A 17,851-nucleotide genomic window follows, 5' to 3' on the forward strand; every position below is an offset into this window, starting at 1 on the left:
GCGTTCGGCCCACATCCCTCAACACAGAGAAACAAAAACAAAGTGCTGGAGTAACTCAGCGGGTCAGACCGTATCTCTGGACGTACGGTGGCGCAGCGGTCGAGTTGCTGCCTCACAGCGCCAGAGAACCGAGTTCGATCCTGTACGGAGTTTGCACGTTCGCCCCGCGACCCGCGTGGGTTTTCTCCTGGTGCCCCGGTTTCCTCTGACACTCCAAAGGCGTGCAGGTTTGCAGGCTAAATAGCTTGATAAAATTGTGAAATTGTCCCAAGAGTGTGTGGGATTGTGCCGGTGTGCGGGGTGATCACTGGTCGGTGCGGACTCGATGGGCGGAAGGGCCTGTTTCCGTGCTATATCTCTATATAGTTGTCTCTAACTGAGACAATGACAATAAATTTGAATACAATACAATACAATACAATAAAGTAAATTACTGATGTAAAGCTAGTTGGATTAGTCTCAATTTCCCCCCCCCCCCCAACTTCACTCCCCTGAAGTTACTCCAGCACTTTGTGTCCTCTTGTGTATTTGTCAGCACCTGCAGTTCCTTGCTTCTACATCTCTACCCCTTCCTTGACCCCTGGCTGACCTTGCACTGGTTTCTACCCCCCCCCCCCCCCCCCCATTTCTTCTACCGGCTTCACATTTCACGACCTTTCCCTCCTCAAGCTTCACAATTCGCAACTCTATCCTTATTGGGCTCACACTTGCCATCTCATCTCCGGCCTTTGTCCAGCAATCTGCCTATCAAGGAACCCCCACCCCCCACCCCCCCCCCCCCCCCCCCCCCCCACCGGCCTGCGTTCACCTATTAACAGCCATACTCCTGGCCCTCCTCTCCTCCAACTTTCTTTGTATCTCTAAACTACATTAAACTACATGAAACGACCGAGAAACAATACTGTTTCACTCAGGGGAAATAGCGTGATCCTCCTGTCATTGTGTGAAAGGGTTATCGGCTTTCTCGGTTTACACAAAAAAAGAAAAACAAAATATTTTTCTAAAGAGATTAAATTGTGAAAGAATAACCACGGGAAAGGTTGTGGGCTGAACTGGGACCAGAGAAACAATCTTGTGCAGAAATGATACCAATCGAGTACTTTGTATCAGTCTTCACAAAGGAACATAATACTGGCAATATGGAAGTGTTAAAGAGAGCAGCTGTGATGATACTGTGGAAAGACACAAGATGCTGGAGTAACTCAGCGGGACAGGCAGCATCTCTGGAGAGAAGGAACGGGTGACGTTTTGGATCGAGACCCTTCTTCGGACTTGGGGAAGCCTCAGGGCGTCCAACGATCCTGACGTTCAGGTTCTGACCCAACCCGGAATACACACGTACCAACAGTCGATCCATAGCATATTTGCAACAGTTCTCCTTCCGTGCCCCGCGTTCCATACTGGCACCTCGCTCGCATCCTCCCGCAGGTCAGCCTGAAGAAGGGTCTCCACCCAAAACGTCACCTAGTTCTTTTCTCCAGTGATGCTGCCTGACCCGCTGAGTCACTCCAGCATTTTGTGTCTATCTTTGGTGTAAACCAGCATCTGCAGTTCACAAGTTATCGGAGTAGAATTAGGCCATTTGGCCCATTGAGTTCAATCATGGCTGATCTCTGCCTCATAATCCCATTTTCCTGCCTTCACCCCATAAACCTTGACACCCGTTCTAATCAAGAATTTTGTCTATAACTGCCTTAATAAAAATATCCACTGACTTGGCTTCCACGGCCCTCTGTGGCAATGAGTTCCACAGATTAACTACCCTCTGACTAAAGAAATTCCTCCTCGTCCCCTTTCTAAAAGAGCGCCCTTTAATTCTGAGGCTGTGGCCTCTGGGCCTAGACTCTCCCACCAGTGGAAACATCCTTTCCACATCCACTCTATCTGTGCCTTTCATTATTTTGCACGTTTCAATGAGGTCCCCCCTCAACCTTCTAAACTCCAGCGAGTACAGGCCCAGTGCTGTCAAACGCTCATCATATGCAAGCCAACTCATTCCTGGAATCATGGAATGGAATGATCCTGGAATCATTCCTGGAATTCCAGTTCCCTCCTAGTTTTGTAGGCTATTTGGACTTCTTCTTACTGGTCACAGAAACCTGGCTTAATCCTGGTGAACTTGCTCTACTCGTGGAACTCTTGTCTTGATAACTGTAACTTTTTCAGCTCGCCTAGGCTCTCCGGTCGTGGTGGGGGCCGAGCCACTGTGTTTAAGAAACATTTCAGCTGCCGCCTCCTGAACGCTGATCATTTCTCCAGTTTCGAACATCAACTAATTATAGTTGGTCTAATCTGTCCACTTTTAATTGTTCTTGTGTATCATCCACCAAAAATGCATAAAGACTTTATCTCACAATTTGCTGATCTTATCGCTAGCTTGTTGCCCAAATTTGACCAGGTCCTGATTCTTGGTGACTTTAACATTCATGTCTGCTGTCCCACAAAGCCTCTTGTGAGTGAATTTATGAACCTGGTTGAGTCCTTCAATCTGACTCTACTTACCACTGGACCCACGCACAAGCTTGGCCATACACTCGACCTGGTGATTTTGTCTGGTCTCCCAATTTGTAATATAGAAATTATTGATGCGTGTCTGTCTGATCATAGTGCAATTATACTCGATGCTTCTCTGCCTTTCTCTCCCTCAAAATCCCATCTCCCTGCTCGCTAATCCCGCTACGTAAACTCTTCGACTGCCAGTAAGTTCTCTGAGGCTCTCATAGTCGCCCCCGACATCTGCACTATCGCGGCCTCTCCCCTTCACCTCAGCACTGACAACCTCATTTCTTTATTCAATACCACTTGCTCTTCCATCCTGGATTCTGTTGCTCCTCTTAAAATGAAAAAGCCTAAGCCTAAAGGCTGGCCCTGACACAATGACACTATCAGAGCCCTAAGAAGCGAGTGCAGAAAAACAGAACGGAAGTACAAATCTGATAAGCTTCAAATTTCCTTTGAACTTCTGAGAAACAATCTTCTCAAATACCAGGAAGCAGTAAAGTCTGCAAGAACACAATACCTTTCCGACCTTATTTCCAAAAACCCCATAACTCCAAGGTCCTATTTAGTACCATTACCTCTGTCATATGTCTTGCCCCCAGTACCAGCTTAGCTGGGTCCCCTGCTAAGTGCGAAGAATTTACTACATTTTTCACCAGCAAAGGTAAGAACATCAGAACGAATATTTCCCCTCCCATTCGTGACCTAGCTGTCTCATTGGTCTGTTCTTCTAAATTAGACTGTTTCCAACCCGTTACTCTACCCTCCCTTGTAAAACTGGTCCCCACTATGAAACCTGCTACCTGCCCCCTCGACATTGTCCCCACTGCCCTTCTGAAGGATGTCATTGCTATAGCCGGTCCCAGCATCCTCGCCATCATCAACAGTTCTCTGGCCACTGGCACTGTTCCAACCTGCTTCAAGCACGCGGTGGTCCAGCCCCTCCTGAAAAACCTAACCTAGACCCCACTTTGCCTAGCAACTACAGACCTATTTCCAAACTGCCTTTCCTTTCAAAAGTCCTTGAAAAGGTAATTCTAAATCAACTAATGCCTTGCCACACCAAAATACCATCCTGGAAATTTTCCAATCAGGTTTCAGGGCCCACCACAGCACAGAGTCTGCCTTGTTGAAGGTACATAACGACCTACTTCTCACCATTGACTCCGGCAACTGTGAAATCCTGCTCCTTCTCGACCTCAGCGCAGTATTTGATACAGTCGACCACACCATCCTAATTGACCATCTCCGGTACGGGGTTGGTATTGATGGCACTGCCCTGAGCTGGTTCGTCTCCTACCTCAAAGTTAGGAGTTTCTCTACAAACATAGGTAACTCTTTCTCCTCCTCAGCTAGCCTTTGCTGCGGGGCTCCACAAGGCTCCATCATAGGCCCCATTCTCTTCTCCCTTTATATGCTCCCCTTAGGCCAAGTCATTCAAAGGCACGGCATTTCCTTCCATTGCTACGCAGACGATACACAACTCTATCTCCCACTGAAACCCAACAACCGATCTAATCTACTCAGCCTTATGCACTGCCTCGAGGATATAAAGTGTTGGATGGCCCAAAACTTCCTCCAACTAAACGAGAGCAAGTCTGAGGTCATCCTACTCGGCCCCTCAGACTCCATCAAAATGACAGCAGGCAGCCTTGGAAGCCTTACCTCCTTACTCAAACCTCACGTCAAAAACCTAGGCGTGATATTTGACTCAGCATTTAAATTTGACAAACAAGTCAATGCTGTGGTAAAAGCTAGCTTCTTCCAGCTTCGGACGATAGCTAAAATAAAACCATTCCTCCAATTTGATGACCTCGAAAAGCTCATCCACACATTCATCTCCTCCCGCCTAGATTACTGCAACTCCCTTTACACTGGCATCAGCCAATCATCCCTGTCCCGCCTGCAACTGGTCCAAAACGCCGCAGGGAGACTCCTGACGGGCACCCGAAAAAGGGACCACATCACCCCGATCCTGGCCTCTCTCCACTGGCTCCCTGTGCGGTTCCGAATAAATTTCAAGATCCTCCTTTATGTCGACAAAGCCCTTAACGGGCTTGCCCCCACCTACATCAAAAGTCTGCTTACCCACCACACCACCTCCAGGTCCCTCAGATCGGCCGACTTGGGGTTACTGACCATCCCGCGGTCTAGGCATAAGCTCAGGGGCGACCGTGCCTTTGCGGTTGCAGCTCCTAGACTATGGAACAGCATCCCTCTTCCCATCAGAACTGCCTCCTCCATCGACTCCTTTAAGTCTAGACTTAAAACATCTCTACTCACAAGCGTTTCTTGAGGTTCTCTGAGGGAGCGCTGTATGTATGTATTTATGTATGTATTATTGATCTATGTACCACTGTGTGTAGCACGTTAGTACCTGCACTGATGTAAAGCACTTTTGTCAATGAGAGTTGTTTTTAAATGTGCTGTAGAAATACAATTGACTTGACTATAAAAATGGAAAGTGGTCCCAAGTGTGTAGAATAGAGCCAGTGTACAGGGTGATCGCTCGTATTGTATCTCTAACTGATGATGGACACAAAATGCTGGAGTAACTCAGGGTCAGGCAGCATCTCTGGAGAACATGTACACCAGCAGTCTTTTTTTTATTAAGTAATGATACTGAATTTCAAATCATTGTTTAGAATCATTTGAGAACCAGAGAATAAAGGTTCAAGGTGAAGGGGGAAAGATTTTATAGGAATCTGAGGGGTAACTTGTTCACACAAAGGGTGGTGGGTGTATGGAACAAGCTGCCAGAGGAGGTAGATGAGGCTGGGACTATCACAACTTTTAGGAAGCAATTAGATAGGTACATGGATAGGACAGATTTGGAGTGATATGGGCCAAATGCAGGCGGGTAGGCACCCATACTAGATTGGGGCATATCGGTCGGTGTGGGCAAGTTGGGCCAAAGGGCCTGTTTCCAGGCTGTATAACTCTACGGTGGCGCAGGGGTAGAGCTACTGCCTCACAGCGCCAGAGACCCGGGTATGATCCTGACTACGGGTGCTGTCTGTACGGAGTTTGTACGTTCTCCCCGTGACCCGCGTGGGTTTCCTCCCACACTCCAAAGGCGTACAGGTTTGTAGGTTCATTAGCTTGGTATACTTGTAAATTGCCCCTAATGTGTGTAGGATAGTGTTAATTTGCGGAAATCACTGGTCGGTGCGGACTCGGTGGGCCGAAGGGCCTGTTTCCGCGCTGTATCTCTAATCTAAACTAAACTGCATTCTCTATATCATTACTATCACCGTCTTTAAAACTGCTACATTGGCAGTATTATGTTACTTTATGAAGAGTGATACAAAGTGCTTGTTTGAAATCTCCGCCGTTTCTGTACTAGATTGTATCTCTGCTCCCAGTTCTGTCCCACTTCTATTGTAGAAACGTAAACAATAGGTGCAGGAGTAGGCCATTCTGCCCTTCGAGCCAGCACCGCCATTCAATGTGATCATGACTGTTCATCCAAAATCAGCTCCCCTTTCCAGCTTTCTCCCCATATCCCTTGATTCCTTTAGCCGTAAGAGCTAAATCTAACCCTCTCTTGTAAACATCCAGTGAATTGGCCTCCACTGCCTTCTGTGGCAGAGAATTCCTCAGATTCACAAATCTCTGGGTGAAAAGGTTTTTCCTCATCTCAGTCCTAAATGGCCTACCCCTTATTCTTAAACTGTGACCCCTGGTTCTGGACTCCCCTAATATTAAGAATTAAGCCTGTCCAATCCCTTAATAATTGTATATGTTTCTATAAGATGCCCTCTCATCCTTCTAAATTCCAGCGAATACAGTCAACCCATTCTTTCATCGTATGTCAGTCCCGCCATCCCGGGAATTAACCTGGATCATCTTGTGGTGATCCTTTCACGGATTAATCTGTTTAGAAAAATATCTATTGTTTTTCCCCACTAATGTAATCCAAGATTGCCAATATCCATATCACAACAAAAGACTGGGTCACATATCAATACAGGCGCTCTGTAACATTCTCTGGGTACAGTTACACGATAACATTCCATTATTTGTGAACAATTGCACCAAATGAATGAATGGACAAATGGACAAGTCTGCCTTTGATACGGCATCGAGGATAGAGAATAATTGGGAGGACAGTGGGCAGGAAATAAGATCGCTTAAGGTCTTGACCCAGAGGTGAAATGAAGAAGGGTCTCGACCCGAAACATCACCCATTCCTTCTCTCCAGAGATGCTGCCTGTTCCGCTGAGTTACTCCAGAATTTTGAGTCTACCTACAGCTCATAGAACACGTTCGTATAAATGCAAGCACGTAATGTGAAACTGGTTGTAGAGTCACCATTTCCAGGATAAAGTACATAGAATATGGAAAGGTACAGCACAGGATCTGGCCCTTCGGCCCACAAGTCATACAGTGTGGAAACAGGCTCATCAGCTCATAATGATAGAATTATAGCCATACAGTGTGGAAACAGGCCCTTCGGCCCAACATGCGCACACTGACCAACATGTCCTATCTGCACTAGTCTCACTTGCCTGCGTTTGGCCCATATCCCTCTAAATCTGTCCTGTCCATGTACCTGCCTAATTGCATCTTAAACATTGCAAATGTCCCTGCCTCAACTACCTCTTCCGGCAGCTCGTTCCATGCATCCACCACCCTTTGCGTGAAAAAGTTACCCCTCAGATTCCTAAAAAATGTTTCCCCCTTCACTTTAAATCCTCTGGTCCTCGATTTCCCCAACTCTGGGCAAGAGACTCTGTGCGTCTACCCGATCTATTCCTCTCATGATTTTATACACCTCTATAAAGGAGCAGGGAGGTTCTACTGCAGTTGTACAGGGTCTTGGTGAGACCACACCTGGAGTATTGCGTACAGTTTTGGTCTCCTAATCTGAGGAAAGACATTCTTGCCATAGAGGGAGTACAGAGAAGGTTCACCAGACTGATTCCTGGGATGTCAGGACTTTCATATGCAGAAAGACTGGATAGACTCGGTTTGTACTCGCTAGAATTTAGAAGATTGAGGGGGGATCTTATAGAAACTTACAAAATTCTTAAGGGGTTGGACAGGCTAGATGCAGGAAGATTGTTCCCGATGTTGGGGAAGTCCAGAACAAGGGGTCACAGTTTAAGGATAAGGGGGAAATCTTTTAGGACCGAGATGAGGAAAACATTTTTCACACAGAGAGTGGTGAATCTCTGGAATTCTTTGCCACAGAAGGTTCATTGGCTATATTTAAGAGGGAGTTAGATGTGGACCTTGTGGCTAAAGGGATCAGGGGGTATGGAGAGAAGGCAGGTACAGGACACTGAGTTGGATGATCAGCCATGATCATATTGAATGGCGGTGCAGGCTCGAAGGGCCGAATGGCCTACTCCTGCACCTATTTTCTATGTTTCTATAAGATCACCCCTTCATCCTCCTGTGCTCCAAGGAAGACCCAGCCTGCTCAACCTCTCCCTGTAGCTCAGACCCTCGAGTCCTGGCAACATTCTCGTAAAACTTCTCTGCACCCTTTCCAACTTGACAATATATTTTCTATAACATGGTGCCCTGAACTGAACACAATATTCTAAATGCGGCCTCATCAACGTCTTATACAACTGCAACATGACCTCCCAACCTCAATACTCAATACCAAAAGCTTTTTTGACCACCTTATCTACCTGTGATGCCTGTCTGTGGACAGAAATACAAAAACAGAGATGTAATGCTGAGGCTCTACAAGGCGCTGGTCAGGCAGCATTTGGAGTATTGTGAGCAAATATGGGCCCCATATCTGAAGAAGAATGCGCTGGCTCTGGAGAGGGTCCAGAGGTGGTTTACAAGAATGATTCCAGGAATGAGTGGGTTAACATATGATGAGCGTTTGACAGCACCGGGCCTGTACTCGCTGGAGTTTAGAAGGTTGAGGAGGGACCTCATTGAAACTTACAGAATAATGAAAGGCATATGTAATTGCAGGACTCAAACACACGTAAAGATACAACACATCTGTATTAAGCACTTACAGCATAGGATCTGCAGTTACATCTCCGAGCTGCTACATCTACTGCCTTACGTAGGAGGATTCTTAATACTATAAAGCATGTATTAGGCGGGGCTACTACTGAAAAGCACTATGAATGGCTAGCATGTAATAGCTGATCTGCATCTCTTCTTGTAGAAAATAAAGCAACCACGGTGCTTTAAACAATATAAGGCGGGGATGCTAAGGATATGCTAGCAGGATTATACAAAATCGGCATATCTAACGGGTGGCCTGCAAACCCGTCCAGTCTTCGTGCGGTAGGAGGCCGCCTCGCCTCCTTTCGCGGGAGAACAGATGGGCGACGGGAGTGGGGACACGACTGGCGACCCGGCAGGCCTGGTGGGAGACGCCACAGGCGACAACCGACGCGGGGAACCCGCGGCAGAAGTAACGGCTGGTGGTGGAGTAGCTGGAACGGCTGTGGGAGCGAACACGAGAGGCGGGATCTCAGGACCTGTAGGTGCAGGGCGCGGTTCCTTCACTGGAAGGATATGTTGACGGTTGCGTCTGCCGATGACTCCGTCCATTTCGACCAGGTACAAACGTGGCTCTTTGGACGGGCCCTAAATGTCCTCCAGTCGTGTATGGCCCTTGTCGGTTTGCAGGCGAACCATTTGACCACGCGCAAGCGGTTTGAGCGGCTTGCTGGACTTGTCGAAGAAACGCTTCTGTGTGTCTCGTTTGAATTGTAGCTGCTTCTGCACCACGGGCGCGGAGCGAACGCGGGGCTGCGGCAGCTGCTGAGAGACAGGCAGGGGTGCACGGGTTTGGCGAGACATTAGTCGCTGGGCTGGAGAGCCTAGAATGGAGTCCCATGCAATGTTTCGTAGATTGAGCAAGTCCAGGTATACGTCGGATTTGGCAAGGTAGGAACGTTCCCTAAGTTGTTTCGCACTCCGAACAGCCCGTTCGGCCAGTCCATTGGACTGCGGGAACTCGGGGCTGCTGTTAATGTGTCGGAAGGCCCATCTTTCAGCAAAGTTCTTAAATGCTTGGCTGGTGAATTGTCTGCCATTGTCAGTCTGAATACGTGCAGGGGAGCCATGCACGGAAAGGTGTCGTTGCATCTTCTCGATCACTGACTCAGCGGAAATGGTTTGCAGTAGGTCTAGTTCGAACCATCCCGAGTAAGAGTCGACAAGAACTAGACAGTGTTTCCTATGCCATTCGAAGATGTCAGCGGCCAGCGAGGACCATGGAAGAGGAGGAACTGGTTGGGGCAGAAGAGGCTGCTTCTGCTGATGTGGTACTAAACTGTTGCAGACAGCGCACGTTTTGGTTCTTTCACGTATGTATTTTGTCATTCCGGGCCAGTAAAACATGGTTTGAGCCTGTTGGAGAGTGGCCTCCGTGCCGGGGTGGCCCCTGTGGATGTCGTTGTAGTATTCACCCCGTAGTGCGGCTGGGACCGCTACCTTGTGACCCTTGACTATGATTCCGTCCTGTAGCACTAACTCGTCACAAACTAGGGAGCAGGAGCGTATCTCGAGCGGGGTATTTGACTGTTTGTGGGGCCAACCATTCCGTATGACTGTGGACCGCAATTGTACAGTCTCGTCCGCAGCCGTGTTCGTAGGCGATCAGTCGGGACAAACGAGACCTTCATGACTGACCACCAATCCCGTGGTTCTGCTCAGAAAATTGAGAGAACTGTGTGATCTGCCGTCAAACCACACAATTGAACGGATGAAGTTCTATGCTCGTTTGCAGCAGGCTGATGAACCTATTGAACGATTTATTAGTGGATTGAAACACGTGGCTGCGCGCTGTCACGTTGGTGAGTTGACTAATGAACTTGTCGGGGGCATGATCGATAGCAAACTGAGAGCTGAGCTCCTTCGCAACACCGAACTAACTCTTAGCCAAGCGATTCATTCATGTCAAATTTCAGAGATTACTGCTCCCCATGCTGATCCTGTCTTTTTCAACCCACAACAGCAACACAACGTCAATCTTACTGACTACTCCTCCCGCAAAACCCCTAATATGCCTGCTGCGCAATGTCAGAATTGTAACTATTTTCATGCAAAGGGTCGTTAATTCTTCACAGTTTACGGAAAGTCCTGCAATTATTGTAAAAAGCAGAACCACTTTGCGAAATGCTGCCGTTCTCGTGGGACTGCCAATCTTTGAATGACAAACTTGCACCTGCTTCAACAAGAGTTTTTTTGTTACACGATCGCAATTGAGCCATTTACAATGTACAGATACATGATAAAGGAATAACGTTTAGTATAAGGTAAAGTCAGCAATGTCCGATCAAGGATCGTCCGAGGGTCACCAAAGAGGTAGACAGCAGTTCAGGACTGTTCTCTGGTTGTGGTAGGATGGTTCACTTGCCTGATAACAGCTGGGAAGAAAATGTCCTTGAATCTGGAGGTGTGCGTTTTCACACCTGTACCTTTTGCCCGATGGGAGAGGGGAGAAATGGGGGCGGCCAGGGTGCGACCCATCCTTGATTATGCTGTTATGGCCTCGCCGAGGCAGTGTGAGGTGTAAATGGAGTCAATAGAAGGGGATAAAACACAAAAATCCTTCTAAATTCCAGTGCCTGAACGGGGTTTGTATGTTCTCCCTGTGACCAGGTGGGTTTTCTCCGGGTGCTTCGGTTTCCTCCAACACTCCAAAGACGTAGGTTAATTGGCTTCTGTAATATTATCCCTTGTGTGCAGGGTAGTGTACTAGTGTAGTTCACTAGGGTACGGGTGATCGCTGGTCGGCCTGGGCTTGGTGGGCTGAAGGACCTGTTTCCATGAAGTATCTCCAAACTAGAATAACTAAAATAAACTATTCTAAACAACAGTAAAATATTATTCACTCATTCGCCATGGAGCTAGACTAAATTAGCCAATAATAGTGTCATCAATGAACAAATAAACATGTCTGGTTTAAATGAAAAATATTTAAAGTAAATCATTTTGTTTGCATTGACCTGTCAAAAGATAAACAATGTTTGTTGACCAGAAGAATAATAAAAATTAAATGCAAGGAAACGCAAGAAACTAAAATAGAACTATTTTTAAATAGATGATCTAGAAGGTGGAACTTTGCTCCACAATGTCTGTGCTAAACACGATGCCAGGAATTTTGTTTTCAGAACACATTCATGAAGTGTCCCTCCTCCTCTCAAAAAAACAGAAGTTAAAAAATGTGGAAACAATAAGTTACTTGACTTTTACCCAGTGCCCAAGCGTAGCATGGTGGCACAGCGGTAGAGTTGCTGCCTTACGGCGCCAGAAACCCAGGTTCAATCCTGACTACGGGCGCTGTCTGTACGGGATATGTACGTTCTCCCTTATGACCTGCGTGGGTTTTCTCCGGGTGCTCCGGTTTCCTCCTACGCTCCAAAGATGCGCAGGTTTGTAGGTTAGTTGGCTTCGGTAAAAACTGTAAATTGTCCCTAGTGTGTAAGATTTGAGATTAAAGATACAGCGAGGAAATAGGCCCTTCAACCCACCGAGTCCGGGCCGACCAGCGATCCACGCACATTAACACAAGCCTACACCCACTAGGGGCAATTTACACTGATACCAAGTATACAAACCCAAGCCAATCTTTGGGGTGTGGGAGGAAACCGAAGACTTCAGAGAAAACCTACGCGGCCACAGGGAGATGGTACAAACTCCGCACAGACAGCGCCCTTAGTCTGGATCGAACCTGGGTCTCTGGCGCTGTAAGCTCTGTAAGGCAGCAACTCTACCGATGCGCCACCGTGCCGCCCTTAAAGATAGTGCTGGGGTATGGGGTAAACGCTGGTTGGCGTGGACTCGGATGTATCTCTAAAGTCTAAAGTAAATCTAACCGTCTAGACTTGCATGCAGTGGCGAAGGAGTGTTTCAATTTCCAGACCGAGAATTATGAGGCCTGGCCTTATAATCTGGAGACCCAAGTTCAAAAGCCAGCAGAAAAGCTGTGAAATTTCAATTTTGTTAGTGTCTGGAAGTTAGAGAAAAACAGGGCCAGGAGCAAAGTTTTGCTAAAACTGCTGTCTGGTCATAAACACGTCTCTGGTTCAGTGACTTCCTTCAGGGGAGGATATCTGCAGATGCATGGCAATAAACCTGAATTTGACTGAAAAGCCCTCTGAAACGGCACTGCAAGCCACATAGTTCAATAGTAATAGGCAAATAAAGCCCATGACATTCAGCTTCCTAGAAACCAATAAACTAGTCTAAGTTAGACACCCTGGAGACTTGTCTATCTTCATACAATACAGTACCTTCAGTACTTAGACAATAGATGCAGGAGTAGGCCATTTGGCCCTTCGAACCAGCACCGCCATTCAATGTGATCATGGCTGATCATCCCCAATCAGTACCCCGTTCCTGCCTTCCCTCCATATCCCCTGACTCTGCTATTTTTAAGAGCCCTATCTAGCTCTCTCCTGAAAGCATCCAGGGAACCTGCCTCCACCGCCCTCTGATGCTGAAAATTCCACAGACTCACCACTCTCTGTAAGAACGTCTACGTTCTAAATGGCTTACTCCTTATTCTTAAACTGTGGCCCCTGGTTCTGGTCTCTCCCAACATCGGGAACATGTTTCCTGCCTCTGGCGTGTCCAAGCCCTTAACAATCTTATATGTTTCAATGAGATGCCCTCTCATCCTTCTGAACTCCAGAGTGTACAAGCCCAGCTGCTCCATTCTCTCATCCTTCTTCGACAGTAACGCAGATTGCTCTCAAGACACTTCCATTGACTGCCCCAGGTTCCTCCGCCTTACTGTCTTTCTCCTCGATAAATACAGAGGAGAAATACTCATTGAGGGCCATACATTGCCCATACAATGGCTCCTAAACAATGGTTCGTTATTAGCTGAGGGGAAGGTGACAACGGGGCATACAAACAGTAAAATTAATCAGGAGGACAGTGAAATTAGTCGGAGAACTAGCGTGGGGGAGTGGATGTAGGGAGAAGGAAAGCAAGGACCATTTGAAGTTAGAGAAGTCAATGTTCATACCGCTGGGGTGTAAGCTGCCCAAGCGAAATATGAGGTGCTGTTCCTCCAATTTGCACTGGGCCTCACTCTGACAGTGGAGGAGACCCAGGACAGAAAGGCCAGTGTGGGAATGGGAAGTGGAGCGTTAGGCAACCGGGAGATCAGGTAGTCCAGACGGACTGAGCGGAGGTGTTTAGAGAAACGATCGCCCAGTCTACTCTAAGTCACTGCATGATCTTGTGCTATTGTAGGACCACAATCTTCACCATAATCGTGGTTTTTAGTTTGAGAGATACAGCATGAAAATAGTCCCTAGATAGACACAAAGTGCTGGAGTAACTCAGCGGGTCAGGCAGCATCTGTGGAGAACATGGATAGGTGACGTTTCACAGAGTTGTGGAGTAACTCAGCTGGTCGGGCAGCATCTGTGGAGAACATGGATAGGTGACGTTTCACAGAGTTGTGGAGTAACTCAGCTGGTCGGGCAGCATCTGTGGAGAGAAGGAATGGCCCACCCCTCTTGGACCCAGCATCGACAGTTCCTTTCTACAACCTATCCCTTTTCTCCAGTACCATAGTGAATAGGAGATCGATAGTCAGCAAGATCTCAGTGGGCCAAAGGGCCTTTTGTCATGTGTGGAATGGAACTGCAGATGCTGGTTTACACGGAAAATGGACACAATCTTCGGAATAAACCAGCATCTGCAGTTCCATTCGACAAATTCAATGGCCCACTGAGATCACGCTGACCATCGATCACCAGTTCACACTTTCTCATTCACTCCCTCCCCGCACACTTACAGAGGCCAATTGACCTACAAACCCTGGCACGTGGGAGGAAACCAGAGCACCTGAAGGAAACCCTCGTGGTCACAGGGAGAACGTGCCAGCTCCACGCAGACAGCACCCGAGGTCAGCATCGAACCGGGTCTCTGGCGCTGTGAGGCAGCAGCACTGCCAGCTGCGCCACCAATGCCCACTCCCTGCTGACCTAGTTGGAAGTTTTGACCTCTGTTAGTCAGCAATGTGTTACATAGAAACACAGACAATAGGTGCAGGAGTAGGCCCTTTGGCCCTGTGAGCCAGCACCGCCATTCAATATGATCATGGCTGATCATCCACAATCAGTACCCCATTCCTGCTTTCTCCCCATATCCTTTGATTCCCTTAGCCCCAAAGACCTAAATCTAACTCTCTCTTGAAAACATCCAGTGAATTGGCCTCCACTGTCTTCTGTGGCAGAGAATTCCACAGAGAATTACAGCTCTGGTCAGACGCTCAACTCTACCCACTGCTGCACTGGGATGGGTAACAAATGCTGAGCTTTGCCAGTAGAACAGTACAGCACAAGAACAGGCCATTCAGCCCAGATTGTCTGTGCCATCCATAATGCCAACTGTAGACAAAAATGCTGGAGAAACTCAGCTGGGTGAGGCAGCATCTATGGAGCGAAGGAATAGGCGACGTTTCGGGTCGAGACCCTTCTTCAGACCCGCGACATTTCGGGTCGAGACCCTTCTTCAGACCCGCGACATTTCGGGTCGAGACCCTTCTTCAGACTCACCCGCTGAGCTTCTCCAGCATTTTTTGTCTACCTTCGATTTTTCCAGCATCTGCAGTTCTTTCTTAAACATAATGCCAACTGTTATCAGTCTAATCCATACCCCTCCATTCCCTGCATATCTGTTTGCCTATTCAAAAGTCACTTGAATGTCACTGTTGTATCTGCCTCCACCACCACCCCCAGCAGCACATTCCAGGCACTCACCACCCTCTGTGCAGAAACTTGAGCCGCACATTATACACAATGTTAAATGAAGGCGGTAGTTAGGCAAGTGTTACCACAAAGGCCACTCGAGATAGATTATCTCAAACTGTTCCTCATATTTAAAGGCTGAATTTTAACAGCACCATACAGGGCAGCAGGGTGGCGCAGCGGGTAGAGTTACTGCCTTACAGCGCCAGAGACCCCGGTTCAATCCCTGCTACGGCTGCTGTCTGTACGGACTTTGTGCGTTCTCTCTGTGACCCGCGTGGGTTTTCTCCGGGTGCTCCGGTTTCCTCCCACACTCCAAAGGCGTGCATTATTGTAGGTCATATGGCTTCTGTAAAAGTTGTAAATTGTCCCCAGCATGTGTGGGATATTGCTCGTGTACGGGGATCGCTGGTGGGCACGGTGCCTGTTTCCAGCGCTGTATCTCTAAAGTCCAAAGTGAACAGCTGAAAAAGGGTCTCGACCCGAAACGTCACCTATTCCTTCCCTCCAGAGATGCTGCCTGTCCCGCTGAGTTACTCCGGCTTTTTGTGTCTATCGCTGTATTTTTCTTAAGCTTGTACACCATGGAAAAAAACTCTCTCTCTCAGCGGGTCAACAACCAAGTCTAATAAAATTACTCATTCCAATGCCTTCTGTCATCTTTCCTCTGAACACCGAAATTCTTTCCACAAATCCATCCAACTTACTCACCACTTTCCAAATCACTATCCAAACATACGCCGCCACTTCCAGTGAAAGCTCTCTCTTTCCTTCTCTGTATTTACGTTGTCCCACATTATCCAGAGCAATACGAGACATTGAGCCATGTCGAGTTACCAGAGCAAATGCAACAGTTCAGCTTAGTTTAGTTTTGAGATACAGTGCGGAAACAGGCCCTTCAGCCCACCGAGTCCGCGCCGACATGCCATCCCTGCACAGTAACACTATCCTACACACACACACGGGAAATGTACAAATTTACAAAGCCAATTAACCTACAAACCTGAACGTCTTTGGAGGAAACCGGAGCACCCGGGGGAAACCCACGCAGGTCACGGGGTGAACGTACAAACTCCGTAGTCGGGATCGAACCCGGGTCTCCGGCGCTGTAAGGCAGCATCTCCACATCTGCGCCACCGTGCTGCCCTTACAGTTCTAAAGTTTGTGCAGTTAAGTTTAGGTTCGAGATACAACTTGGAAACAGGCCCTTCAGCCCACCGAGTCCATGCCAACCCGCTCACACTGGTTCGATGTTATCCCACTCTCGCAACCTACACACACTAGGGGCAATTTGCAGAAGGCAATTAACCCACAAATCCACACGTCTTTGGAGTGTGGGAGGTAACCGGAGCACCCGGAGAAAACCCATGCAGTCACAGGGGGAACGTGCAAACTCCACACAGACTCCTCAACTACCCCCTACATCCGCCGCACTCTGTAGTAAACCGTTGCCGTCACCTTAAACCTACGTCCTGTGGTTCTTGATTCCCCTAAAGAGCTGAACACACTTCTCGGTATCTGCATACAATGGTGTCTGACTTGTGCTTCTTGTGTGTGGTGGTGGAAAGATTGGTTGAAACAGGGCCATGACGTGAACGCTCTTTCCTTGACCCCCCCCTACTCTGGGTAAAATACTACATTCACCATATCTATTCAGCTCTGGGATTAAAAGCAAATCTCATCTCAGGCTTGATAATATAAACCACTTGAATCTTGATTAACAAGGGTGTCAGGGATTACAGGGGTAGGCAGGAGGATGGGGTTGAGAGGGAAAGATAGATCGGCCATGATTGAATGGCGGAGTAGACGTGACGGGCCGAATGGTCTAATTCTGCTCCAATAACCTATGAACTATTTTGAGGTTTTGACATCTGGTCCTAGAGTGCTGAAGCAAAAGTCAAGTCTCCCCTTCAACTCCATGTCATCCAGCATGTACTGATTCCATAAGATTACCGAGCGACTTCCAATGTGAAGAGACCACATCCGGAGGCTGCTTCATTTCTCCGAGTCATTCTTCCTTCCTCTTCCCTCCACATCATGAAACATGTTATTCAGGGATGTCGCATGACCTGCTGAGTTCCTCCAGCATTTTGTGCCTTCCCTTGCTGAACCAGCGACTCCATTTCCTGGTGTGTAGGGCAAGACGCAAAGTGCTAGAGTGACTCCATTGAGTTACTGCCGTTCCTTGTGTCGAAAAGAACAAGGTAGTCATCGAGTAACACAGTGTGGAAAAAGGCCCTTCGGCCCAACTTGCCCACACCCACCAACATGTCCCAGCTACACTAGTCCGACCTGCCTGCGTTTGGCCCATATCCCTCTAAACCCGCCCCATCCATGTACCTGTTGACAGTAAATGTCTCTTCAACGTTGCAATACTACATGCCTCAACTACCTCCTCCGGTGGCTCGTTCCATGCACCCACCACCCTCTGTCTGAAAAACGTACCCCTCAGGTTCCTATTAAATCTTAGTTTTAGTTTTAGAGATACACCGTGGAAACAGGCCATTTGGCCCATCGAGTCCGCGCCGACCAGCGATCCCCACACACCAACGCTATCCTGCACCCACTAGGGACAATTTTCACATTTACCAAGCCAATTAACCTACAAACCTGTACGTCTTTGTAGTGTGGGAGGAAACCGAAGATCT

At 47.9% G+C, this 17,851-nt stretch overlaps 1 protein-coding gene across 1 annotated transcript in view; it reads right to left on the reverse strand.

Annotated features, from left to right (window-relative positions):
• LOC116985293 overlaps window positions 1-9,036 on the reverse strand; it is a 39,638-nt gene extending 30,602 nt beyond the window's left edge. Inside the window, exons 1-2 of the mRNA XM_033039987.1 lie at window positions 8,749-9,036; window positions 8,145-8,157 (exon numbers count right to left, since the gene is read on the reverse strand). Coding sequence (XP_032895878.1) covers window positions 8,145-8,157; window positions 8,749-9,036 — 301 coding nt within the window. The remainder of the gene's footprint in view (window positions 1-8,144; window positions 8,158-8,748) is intronic.
• Window positions 9,037-17,851: the final 8,815 nt, after the last annotated feature.

The sequence above is a fragment of the Amblyraja radiata genome, chromosome 2 (assembly GCF_010909765.2).
Source record: "Amblyraja radiata isolate CabotCenter1 chromosome 2, sAmbRad1.1.pri, whole genome shotgun sequence".
Classification (NCBI taxonomy): Eukaryota; Metazoa; Chordata; class Chondrichthyes; order Rajiformes; family Rajidae; genus Amblyraja; species Amblyraja radiata.